The 13165-nt window shown below is 35.0% G+C and overlaps 1 protein-coding gene across 1 annotated transcript; it reads right to left on the reverse strand.

The window, feature by feature from the left end:
* Nucleotides 1–2590: 2590 nt before the first annotated feature.
* LOC117334826 (NAD-dependent protein deacetylase sirtuin-6-like) lies at nucleotides 2591–12518 on the reverse strand. Its single transcript, XM_033894643.1, has 7 exons — nucleotides 12473–12518; nucleotides 11485–11730; nucleotides 10732–10839; nucleotides 10261–10388; nucleotides 9716–9804; nucleotides 6535–6615; nucleotides 2591–3396 (listed from the first exon to the last, which is right to left on the reverse strand). The coding sequence occupies exons 2-7, from the start codon at nucleotides 11687–11689 to the stop codon at nucleotides 2673–2675; spliced, it is 1335 nt and encodes a 444-aa protein (XP_033750534.1). The 5' UTR covers nucleotides 11690–11730; nucleotides 12473–12518; the 3' UTR covers nucleotides 2591–2672.
* Between the last annotated feature and the right edge of the window lie 647 nt (nucleotides 12519–13165).

Raw genomic sequence — 13165 nt, forward strand, 5'->3', positions numbered from 1 at the left:
TAGATTTGTTTGGCGGATGTCGTTGTGACCTTGATTTGTATGGCGGGTGTTGCCGTGACCTAGATTTGTATAGCGGGTGTCGTCGTGACCTATATACATGTATGTATGACGGGTGTGGTCGTGACCTAGATTTGTATGGCGGGTATCGCCCTGACCTAGATTTGCATGGCGGGTATCGCTGTGACCTAGATTTGTATGGCAGGTGTTGTCGTGACCTAGATTTGTATGGCGGGTGTTGTCGTGACCTAGATTTGTTTTGCGGGTGTCGTCGTGACCTATATTTGTATGGCGGGTGTCGTCGTGACCTAGATTTGTATGGCGGGTGTCGTCGTGACCTAGATTTGCATGGCGGGTATCGCCGTGACCTAGATTTGTATGGCGGGTATCGCCGTGACCTAGATTTGTATGGCGGGTGTCGTCGTGACCTAGATTTGTATGGCGGGTGTCGCCGTGACCTAGATTTGTATGGCAGTTATCGCCGTAACCTAGATTTGTAAGGCGGGTGTCGCCGTGACCTAGATTTGTATGGCGGGTGTCGCCGTGACCTAGATTTGTATAGTGGGTGTCGCCATGACCTAGATTTATATGTGGGATGTCGCCGTGACCTAGATTTGTATAGCGGGTATGGTCGATGAAGCAGAAGACGCTTGCTCCTCCGGTACACGTTATCGTTTTCCTTGTATTTTTTCATGAGTCTCCACCCGAATTTACCGTTTTGTTTATACATTGCCCTCGTTTAATCGATTTCTAGTTCAAATCATGGTTTCGTTATTATGTTAGTAATTTTGTTGTAATTGAATTATGTCAATTCTCTGGAGCAGTTTTATTTTGTTTACATCAAGTTCTACTCAAACAGCTGATCATGACGGACATTCGGGCAGTTCACGTATCTGAATGAAACATGTTATGGACAAAAATGTATTAAAACTGCATTTGGAACAATGCATGTAAAGGAAACAATTCTTATACTTCCTGTTAGTTTTATATTAAGTGATGTGTATTTCCTCGTCAGAATTAAAAGTATTTACATTTTCTGTGATGAGCGATCTAGATCTTGCCGCACTTCTAGTTCTTAGAGTAGGAAAGACAACTCTTACAACTAACTCTCAGATACTGTTTTTGAACCCTGAATTTAGATATGAATTATCCTCAATCTTTTCGGGTTTTTTTTTTGTCATAATCTTATAAAGGTCCGCCTAGCTTAATGTGATTAATCAGTAGATGTTTCATTGCAGATTGGGAAGAGAAAGTGTACAAATGTTCTTTTCTTTGGCATGAAATTTTGAACATGCACATTCTCTGTTAAAGAATTTTTAAGTTGTTAGAAATTATCACTTTGAGGTGCTGATAGTATTGTAAAAAGCTTTATTTCTCATAGAAATGAAAAAACAATATTAAAAATATTGAAGTAGACAAGATCGCAATAGGCCTTATTGGTCTGAAATACATACTGATAATTGATGAACAAACTTTTCAGTCGGTTGTCAAAGCATGCCACTGTCCCAATATCATGACCCTGGGCCTCTTGCTTATTTGGTTATTGATTATTGATAAGTAATTAAGATATTTTAACCAATTTGACCCTTGTTACCTTTAAAGTAGGTCAATGTCATGCTTTGATAGCCTTTCATCCCGCCATGCTTCTGACAAAATATCATCACTCTGGGTATCTTGGGTACCGAAAACTGTATGTTGTTCCAAAAAAATAACTTTATACATGTTCAGAACTATCTCGAAATCACTCCTAGTAAAATATAATCAATAGAACTAAGGAAGAAGTATGAAATGGATATTTCTTACAAAAACTATGATTGCCAATCAAATCTTAAAACTAATGGCTGCTGTATCATCCATGTTAAAATATGAACCAGTTTGAAGAATAACAACAGTTGATCACAACCATCACAAGTCATTCCTAGCAAGTTTTAAACATCATGTATATCACTAAAAATACAGATTCTCCTTCAACCTTAACCGCTAAAATCTAATCAGATGTAGATTTTGTTAGTGGAATGTTATTATCAGGTATTGTGTGAATATGAACCTGATCTAGGATTCTGGTGGGATGATATTACCAGGTATTGTGTGGATATGAACCTGATCTAGGATTCTGGTGGGATGATATTACCAGGTATTGTGTGGATATGAACCTGATCTAGGATTCTGGTGGGATGATATTACCAGGTATTGTGTGGATATGAACCTGATCTAGGATTCTGGTGGGATGATATTACCAGGTATTGTGTGGATATGAACCTGATCTAGGATTCTGGTAGGATGATATTACCAGGTATTGTGTGGATATGAACCTGATCTAGGATTCTGGTGGGATGATATTACCAGGTATTGTGTGGATATGAACCTGATCTAGGATTCTGGTGGGATGATATTACCAGGTATTGTGTGGATATGAACCTGATCTAGGATCCTGGTGGGATGAAATTACCAGGTATTGTGTGGATATGAACCTGATATAGGATTCTGTTGGGATGATATAACCAGGTATTGTGTGGATATGAACCTGATCTAGGATTCATGACATATCTTGTACACAAGCTTTGTGCAGGTGGAAGGATGGACGGAGACTGGATGTATATAGTGAAGAAATACATCTATGATAAAATAGATGTATTTTTTATTGATATTCATATCTACAGGATAAAAAATTGAAATCAAATGTCATCAAGTTTCCTGAATTTTGTAACTGGAGCATCAAGATCTCTGTGTAAATCTGGAGTGACTTGTCCCTGGTCTGATCCAAAGTCTCGTGATTTTGCCTGTTGTTCATTGTTAGTTGTGCTATCTCCAACATCTGTACTTGAAGGGAGACAACACAGAGATTCAGAATCCTCTATACATGTACCTATTGAGATGGCGAGATCCGTTTTATTATCTTCAGACCCAGACAAGTCCTCAGCTTTGTTCTGAACATTTAAATTAGTCACACTAGTTGATTTCACTTCTTCTAACTTGATATTCGGAATCTGTGTTTCCTGCTTGACTTCAACGTTAACGGTATCATTTTTAATTTGGGTGTCCGTTTTTGTTTCCAAATGTCTTTTCTTCACTTTTTTTTCTGATTTTACATTTTCTGACTTTAAGACTGCATCTTTGATCAGGACATTCCATTTCTTTTCACCTTTAACTGTGTGAATTGATTCCAGGTTGACAGTTGGTTGCTCATACTCTGGAATTTCTACTCCAATGATTTCACATAACTTCATCATTACATCATCAACATAAGTATGTATTCGTAAATCTGCATGACGATCATGTTTGGTTGCCTGAAGGTTGACGATGACAAGATTGCCATGATTTTTGCGAGTAAGAAGAGGTAGATTTCCACTAGGTATTATCTGTAAAGATGTTCCTAGGCACAGACTTAGATCAGTTTTCCTGAAAATCCAAGAAAGACAAAATTAAAACAGATACAGAAATATATATGTGTCTAATTTAACATAAAAATTGATCAAGCTATGACTCCTGTGTGTAGAGTCAATTCTCATTGATCCAGGAACTTCAACTAAAAATAGAATCCATGCCACCTTTAACACAGGTTGTGATGTCTAATGAATACTGAAATGTAAACACATTCCAAGTTTTTGTTGATAGAACACTGGTACTTTCTAAGAAGTGAAGCTAAACATTTATGTTTTGAGGCATCTCTAAGTATAAAAATAAAGAAATAATGAAAAAAAAAAAAAATAACATTGACACAAACAGGAGGAAATCTTTTTAAAATACTGAATTCAGTGTTAATACTGAAAATTTCCCTTCCAACATCAAATGTGTATATTACATCAATAACTAGCTATAGATTACTGACACTTCAATGAGGCCCAACCATGTATGTGTCTCTAAACCTGAACTAAAACAGAGTCATACACTGACACAGAATTACAACTCATACACTGACACAGAATTACAACTCATACACTGACACAGAATTACAACTCATACACTGACACAGAATTACAACTCATACACTGACTCAGAATTACAACTCATACACTGACTCAGAATTACAACTCATACACTGACATAGAATTACAACTCATACACTGACACAGAATTACAACTCATACACTGACACAGAATTACAACTCATACACTGACACAGAATTACAACCCATACACTGACACAGAATTACAACTCATACACTGACACAGAATTACAACTCATACACTGACACAGAATTACAACTCATACACTGCAAATACACAAACTAAACTATGACCTTGACCTTACAATGTTGCATTCCTTTAGGGCCTTATATGATGTACTTTAAAGTATATTCCTAGTTATATTTTGAGTAACAGCAACCTTGACCTTGACCTTAAGGAAGTTTTCAAACCTATAATGTGCATCAGCATTTCCTAGTTGCATTTCTTAAAATAATTATCATGCAAAGTTTCAGAAAGTTTGAACTTCAGTAAAGGGCCTTAGATATTGATTTTTGACAGTATAATATGTTGGGTTATAATATTAGTAACCTTGACCTAAGTTTTTTTTAAACCCTTATTGCATATCTGCACATCAGTGTAACGCCAGGTTAAAGTTTCAATGAACAACAGCACACTAAATATTTAAGTCAAAATTCAGGATGGCTGATCAGACTGACAGATTATATTACTGGCAAACCTTAAGTTACACCCTGCCATCAAAGTCAACAAAACAAGTGAGACCTTGACCTTTAACCTTCAAAGCTGAAAAGCAATTGCAAGCAACACTTTTAAGAAAGAAGCGGTATCAGTTTTCGAGACAAAAGAAAAACTCATGTTATTACATGAAAACTGATTATCTATATTTAGCAGCAGTGACATTTGATCAGTGACACAGAAAAGCAAGTACTTTCAAAAAGAAAGCACTGTTAATGAAGTTTGTGTTTGATAGGCGAAAAAGAAACTCATGTTACTTTAAGGAAACTTATTTTCTATTCATTTGATGAGCCAAAGCAAACATTAGATTTTGCATGGAAGGTGATTTGTTTATGAATACTTAGTTATAGTGACCTTGACCTTTGAATTTTGACACTGAAAAGCAATTCTAAGGAAACTCTTTTAAGAAGTTTGAGTTACACAGGCCCAGGAAAACTCATTTTATTGCTTGGAAACTGATTTTCTTCTTGTAGTAACTGTGACCTTGACCTTTGACATAGAAATGCTATCCCATGCACGCACTTTCCAAAGGAAACTTGAGTTATTGCATGGAACTAAAAGTGCTGACGGACAGACTGACGGACAGAAGGACATGATGATTACCCTATTAAGTGTGTTATACACTTAAATGCACATTATCTAAGTATACACTGGGGCTGTCATTGGTACAGAATTGTGTCCCCAGGTACCTGAATTTTAATACTCAACCCATACTCGGGTACATGACATATTTTGACCATACACCAGTCATGTTGTTTATAACAGATGCATTAATTGACAGTATGTAACTGTAAAACTATGCATTAAATTAGTTAAAAAGTTTGCGGTGAATGAAGAAATATTGATTGTGCATGCAAAGCAGGAAGCATGACATAATCATTCGGACAGCATCTTGTGTTATCCAAAGGCTGGGAAAGCTGACGTGAACTTTTTTTTTGTTTGTTTATTTTTGTTTAACTTCATTTTAACAGCCAGGGTCATTTAAGGACGTGCAAGGTTTGGAGGTGGAGGAAAGCTGGAGTACCCAGAGAATAACTACCTGCCTACAGTCAGTACCTTGCAACTGCCCCACGTAGGTTTCGAACTTGCATCCCAGAGGTGGAGGGCTAGTGATAAAGTGTAGGGACACCTTAACTACTCAGCCACCGTGGCCCCCTGACGTGAACAAAGGTTCACACAGTATAATCGATTGTAAGATTGAAAATTATAACAAGGTTGATAAAGCATATATCGTATGAGTAAAAACAAACTGAATGACCAGGATATGGTATTGTTGCCTTTCCAATTCAGGATGACAGTGTTTCCTATTTTGACAGGTACCAGGGTACACATATTCCAATTGATTTACCTGTGTTCGGGTACTCCAGTACTTGTATCTGCCCTAGTATATACTCAGTTCAGGTAAAGTTTGACAAACACTTTGAGCAAGGTTTCTGAATGCAATGCTTGATAGTTTACCATTGACACTTTTGCCATCAGAAAAAAACATCATGGTCTCATTTCCACAACTTTTTGGCTATTTAGAGAAATTGATGCCAAATTATTGTTTGTTGGAGCAATTAAGTGTAGCTATAAAAATTCAAAAAATGTCAAAATCCAAGATGGGGACCTACTGGTCATGGTGTTTATTTTGTCAATCATAACAAAATAATACAACTGTGGGCAAAGACATTCTTTAACCTGCATATGAAATTTTACGAAGATACACGTACACTTTCTGAGAAAAATGATAACATCAATTATTTAGGGATGAATGAATAACAGGAAAATTGATGGGTGGCCTGATGGTAACACTCACCTAGGAGCAAGAAATATCTGTTAATATAACTTGTTTTGAAATTGTTGTAAAATCAAAAGATGAATTTTTAATTGTACCTAGAATTCAGATCTGCCATGTCCAAATCTTTCTCTGGTAAGGCATCTTCCCAGTCCAATATGGTGTCTCTCATCCTACCTCTACAAAAAAACAAAATCTAAATTAATAATATGACAATAAATCCACTTTTCACTTTACTTTATATCAAGAGATTTCAATTATTCAGTACCCTAACTGAGTTGGAAGTTCACATACTTCTTTCTGGCAAAGCAAAACCTATTGTGACAAATATAACTCTGCCTTGAGAGTGAAACTCACTGTAATACATCATTTTACTAATATCATAGACCTCCTTGCATTCAGTCAATTTCTAATGCACAAAAATTGACAAAAGGAAAAACAAGAGCTGTTGGAGAACAGCATAAACGATGTAGCTCGTCTCGTAAATGTTTGTCGATAAATAATTAAAATATTTTAATTGGAATGGTTTCGCAAATTGCATTAATAATATTTATATTGTTTACTTGATCAGATTATGCTTTGTGAATTCATGCAATTTTCAAAACCATACCAATTTATATATATATAAATTATTTATTGACAAATATTCAGGAGACAAGCTATGCTGTTGTAGATTAAATGAATATATTAAATACAAATGTAATTGCTTTTGGACATATTTCTTCAATTTTTTGACAAAATATTATCCTAATGAGAGTTGTCTCCCTTTAAAAATGCGGACCGGTATAAATTGTCTATTGTGAGCATTTTCACATTGTTTTATTTTCAGTTTCACCCCAAGAAGGGATAGTGTAACTCCATAGGGACTCTTTTACCAAATATCAGCACCCTAGTACAATCATAAAGTGATGTGTTAAATAGCTTTCAACATTTGCACAAAATTTTTTAAAAAATGTGTTTTTTCCCCAAAAAAATATTTCAGTTTAACTCTGGCAAGGGATAGTTTAACCCCCACAGGGAACCTAATACCATGTATAACTATGCCTTTCAACACTCACAATATAAACTTAACACAAAGTCCAAAGATTTAAAAACAAAAACAAAAAAACAGATTTAAAAAGAAAAAATCCAATTTTTAAAAAAAAGTTTTACTCCAGGAAGGAATTGTCTTACTCCATAGGGACTCTATTGCCAAATATCAGCACCCTAGTAGGATTATAAAGTGATGTATTAAAACCTCTTAACACTTGCACCAAAAACTTAACGCAGAAATATTCTAAGTCCAAAAATTTGAAAAAATCTGTTTTTTTTCCAAAAAATCTTTTAGTTTAACTCCGGCAGGGGATAGTTTGACCCCCACAGGGACCATATTACCATAAATTACTATGCCTTTCAACACATGCACCAAAAATTTAACATTTGGAAAACCAATGCCGACGCCGACGCCGACACCGACGCCGGACATAAGCTCTCACACTTCTTCGAAGAGACGAGCTAAAAAACACAGATTTAAAAAGAAAAAATCCAATTTTTTTTTTAAAAGTTTTACTCCAGGAAGGGATTGTCTTACTCCATAGGGACTCTATTGCCAAATATCAGCACCCTAGTACAATTATAAAGTGATGTATTAAAACCTCTTAACACTTGCACCAAAAACTTAACGCCGAAATATTCTAAGTCCAAAAATTTGAAAATTCTGGGTTTTTCCCAAAATAATCTTTTAGTTTAACTCCGACAGGGGGTAGTTTAACCCAAGAGGGAGTCTATTACCAATTATCAGCACCCTAGTACAATTATAAAGTGATGTATTAATACCTTTCAACACTTGCACCAAAAACTTAACGCAGAAATATTCTAAGTCCAAAAATTTGAAAATTCTGGTTTTTTCCCAAAACAATCTTTTAGTTTAACTCTGGCAGGGGATAGTCTAACCCCAGAGGGACTCTATTACCAATTATCAGCACCCTAGTACAATTATGAAGTGATGTATTAATACCTTTCAACACTTGCACCAAAAACTTAATGCAAAAATGTTAAGTCCAAAAATTTTCAAAAATCTGTTTTTTTTTTCAAAAAATCTTTTAGTTTAACTCCGGCAGGGATAGTTTGACCCCCACAGCGACCATTTTACCATAAATTACTATGCCTTTCAACACATGCACCAAAAATTTAACATTTGGAAAACCAACGCCGACGCCAGAGTGACATAAGCTCTCACTCTTCTTCGAAGAGACGAGCTAAAAATGTGGACCGGTATAAATTGTCTATTGTGAGCATTTTCACATTGTTTTATTTTCAGTTTCACCCCAAGAAGGGATAGTGTAACTCCATCGGGACTCTTTTACCATATATCAGCACCCTAGTACAATCATAAAGTGATGTGTTAAATAGCTTTCAACATTTGCACAATTTTTTTTTTTAAATGTGTTTTTTCCCCAAAAAAATATTTCAGTTTAACTCTGGCAAGGGATAGTTTAACCCCCAAAGGGAACCTAATACCATGTATTACTATGCCTTTCAACACTCACAATATAAACTTAACACAAAGTCCAAAGATTTAAAAACAAAAACAAAAAAACACAGATTAAAAAAGAAAAAATCCAATTTTTTTTAAAAGTTTTACTCCAGGAAGGGATTGTCTTACTCCATAGGGACTCTATTACCAATTATCAGCACTATAAGCATTATAAGTCCAAACATTTGAAAATTCTGGTTTTTTCCCAAAACAATCTTTTAGTTTAACTTTGGCAGGGGATAGTCTAACCCCAGAGGGACTCTATTGCCAATTATCAGCACCATAGTACAATTATGAAGTGATGTATTAATACCTTTCAACACTTGCACCAAAAACTTAACGCAAAAATGTTCTTAGTCCAAAAATTTTCAAAAATCTGTTTTTTTTTCCCAAAAAATCTTTTAGTTTAACTCCGGCAGGGATAGTTTGACCCCCACAGGGACCATATTACCATAAATTACTATGCCTTTCAACACATGCACCAAAAATTTAACATTTGGTAAACCAACGCCGACGCCGGAGCGACGACATAAGCTCTCACTCTTCTTCGAAGAGACGAGCTAAAAATGACTAAACTGAGAAACTGTACACTGTATTTGAGTATTCCCTGATTTTTTTCAGGGTACTAAGGTTTCCTCTCACGGTAAGACAACTTACATTTTCCATCTAAACCAATAAGAGTGATGAGTGTAAGTTGGAATGTTTTTTTATTGTAGTAAAAGAAATACAGTTTATAGATATGTATGTGTATAAGAACTGCCTACCGACAAACACTTCCTCTTGCCTTGGTTTTCAGACACGAGCCCCCTGTTGGTTTCAGACCCATTGTCGGTACAGCTGTGCTTCTTATGTACTGAAAACAAAACACAATATAAGCACTATTCAATGACATCTAAACTGAAATGTGTACTAGAACATTGTATAGCATTCAGCATACATACTAGGTGTATCATAACTTGCAATGTAGCTTTTAATTATTTCCAAAATGATTGAGAATGTATCTGTGATGAAAAATTGTGGGAACTAAGTAGTGATGTGTTTGAGGTCATACCAGTCATTCAAATGGCATTATAATAAGACTGCATAATTTTGAATGGGCTGTTCAACGTCATGCTGACATTAACCTGGTAAATCATGGTTACAAATCAAATTGGCCTTTAATCTAAAGCTGTAGTTGTGTTTGCAGTAAACCAACTTCATTTCTACATTTGCTTCATTTGCATCAGAACAAAATGGAAAGCATTATTCAGATTAGTTAATATCTTCATAATCAGAATTTCAATGATAAACAGCATATAACTTTACAAACCTGAGTTCCACATTTATCACATTCCTCCACAAACATGTTGCCGTGTAACTCGGACAGACGATTTCGAGGAAATCCGGACCGTATCTGAAGACCATCGACATTCTGACTGATCACAAACTTTACATAACCTGTAGAGGGTGGAAAATGATGATTCTATAATCTAGGATTAAATAAAACTCTTCAATAAATACAAATACTAGACATCATTTGAAAGGAAACAATCAAACGTGATTACTGACTTGGAAAAAAATTGAAATATTACAAATGCCATATGAAATCCACATATAAATTTGGTAAAGACAGTTCATTTAAACTTAAAAATCATACAAAACCTTATCCAATTTTCATATAATTTCTCAGAAGTACTAAGAGATATATTAACTTATTATTTACTTTCGATTGAAACATCTGCATTAAAAAAAAGAATAGTAGACAACATTTTCTTGGTTGATATGAAATCAGTAAGTTTACCTGCTCTCTCCAAGGCAACCAAAGCCATGTGAGTTCGGGTAGGGCGAGCATTATCAAAGGTCACATTCACATTGGGTTTCTCACCCCTCTGTTCCAGAGTCCAAACACCTGTAATAGATTAAACACCAAGATTTAACATATTTTAGCTAGTGAAGCTCTGAGGTCACAACATCAGTTAAAGTTAAATCAGTTAAGGTTAAATCAGTTAGGTTAAATCAGTTAAAGTTAAATTAGTGAAGGTTGAATCACAATACTAGATGTTTTTTTGTAACCTCTCCTTTACAACATTTTTTAAAATCTACAATGTTAACACAGCTGCACAATATTTTGTAGTACACTAAGATTTTGAATACCCTAAAACTTATTTAAATATTTACAATTTATACTTTTTCTGACCTCATTACTATATGTGAAATAAAATCACATTAACTGATTACCTTGGATTTTACACCAAGTTTACTGACAATTCAACAAATCATTTATCCACTATAATCAAGAATCCTTCAAGTCATATTACAACCAAGACGGATAGTAATTATAATGTGATCTGTAATTATAAGCTGTCTGCACAATTGTACACACTGGTCCTTGATAACTCCTTGTTCAACTGCTATTCTGAGATCATACCTTTCAGTCCCGATTGCCTATAATAATTCCAATAGAGAAGCGATTGACTAAACACTACACTATCTAAACTTACACAAAAATTACACTATACATACACTGGAAATTGTTAGTATTCTGCGATCATACCTTTTGGTCCTCTGAAGTCTGGGATTCCAGCGGCAGTACTAATTCCAGCGCCCGTATGAACCACAAAGTGACTGCTTTTTTTAACCCATTCTGCCAATTGTTTTACTTTTTCTTGAACTTCTTCAGGTGAATCGTATTTTTCCGGCAGACCACAGCGTCCCTTGTGGTTGTATGGAGACAAGCCATCCGAGTAATTTACAGACATGATTGAATATCAGCTGCTATACTCTACAGGCTAGTTTTATTCTGTGAAGAATATATTTGGTATTGAAGCTAAGATGCACATCAAAGTGAAAAAAAAAAAAGTTACAGCATTGAGAAACAGATTAACAATCAGTAATGTGTGAACTTATCATTCACTTAGCTGCAATGTACTTGATTTTGTAATATATCAGTTTTCAAAATTTTGATATGTGTATATATAACTTATTTTTAATTCAGCTCCCAATATTGCAATTTAAGCACTATACAATAGAAACATGACACATATATTTATAGTGATAGCAGATTTGAAGGCTTCCAATAGACTGTCAAATGCGAAGACTGATATTGACTAAAAGACTAACCTGACCAGTAGGCCTACAGACTACAGTACACAAATGTAGAATAAACCTGACCAGTAGGCCTACAGTACACACATGTAGAATAAACCTGACCAGTAGGCCTACAGTACACACATATAGACTAACCTGACCAGTAGGCCTACGGTACACAAATATAGACTTACCTGACCAGTACACAAATTTACCCAAAACCAGTATACTTGTAAATTATATTTTTACAACGTCCTAAAACAACGGTCGGCAGATCCAGACAATGAAGTAGTACCAGCGCGTCGTACAATATTGGGCTGTGTCCGTATCACGACTATCGATCAATTGATTTGAACCAAATACATCTTGCGTTTGCATATAGGACCCATCACCTCTTATTATATTATTCAACTGAATAGTAAAACAGAGACATCGAACATATTCAAAACACTTACTTTCAACTCTGCAGTCCAAACAGGATATTGATTACTGATTGTAATATTGAAAACGGAATGGGTCTTAGATCCGGAATTCTATATATTAGTTTACTTTTGAATGCGTACCGTAATGTTAAAGTATATAATCAAATATTTATAAATACTTCACAAATCAGTCTCTAGCATTACATACACCAGTGTTACTTGTATTCATTACTTGATTATTAAAAACAAAACAGTCATTTTATAATAAAACTATTATAGCCTTTTCAATTCGGTTAATACATCGCTTTATTACCAAGAAAAAATATCAACCTCAGACTTCGTCCTCAGTTAATATATTTTTTACTTTAATAAAACCATGTATTGCCCTCATCAAAAGGCTATAATTGTACATTCATTATAGTAACCCGTTAACTAAATTATATCATCCATTCAAATCAATACTGTAGTGATCGAATGTGCCTTTTCATAGTTATTATAGTGATATCACCTAGTTGTTATAGTGATATCGCCTCGTCATTATAGTGATATCACCCAGTCATTATAGTGATATCGCCTCGTCATTATAGTGATATCGCCTGGTCATTAAAGAGATATCGCCTAGTCATTATAGTGATATCGCCTAGTCATTATAGTGATATCGCCTAGTCATTATAGTAATATCGTCTCGTCTAGTCATTATAGTGATATCGCCTAGTCATTATAGTG

This window comes from Pecten maximus, chromosome 9 (genome assembly GCF_902652985.1).
Source record: "Pecten maximus chromosome 9, xPecMax1.1, whole genome shotgun sequence".
Taxonomy (NCBI): domain Eukaryota; kingdom Metazoa; phylum Mollusca; class Bivalvia; order Pectinida; family Pectinidae; genus Pecten; species Pecten maximus.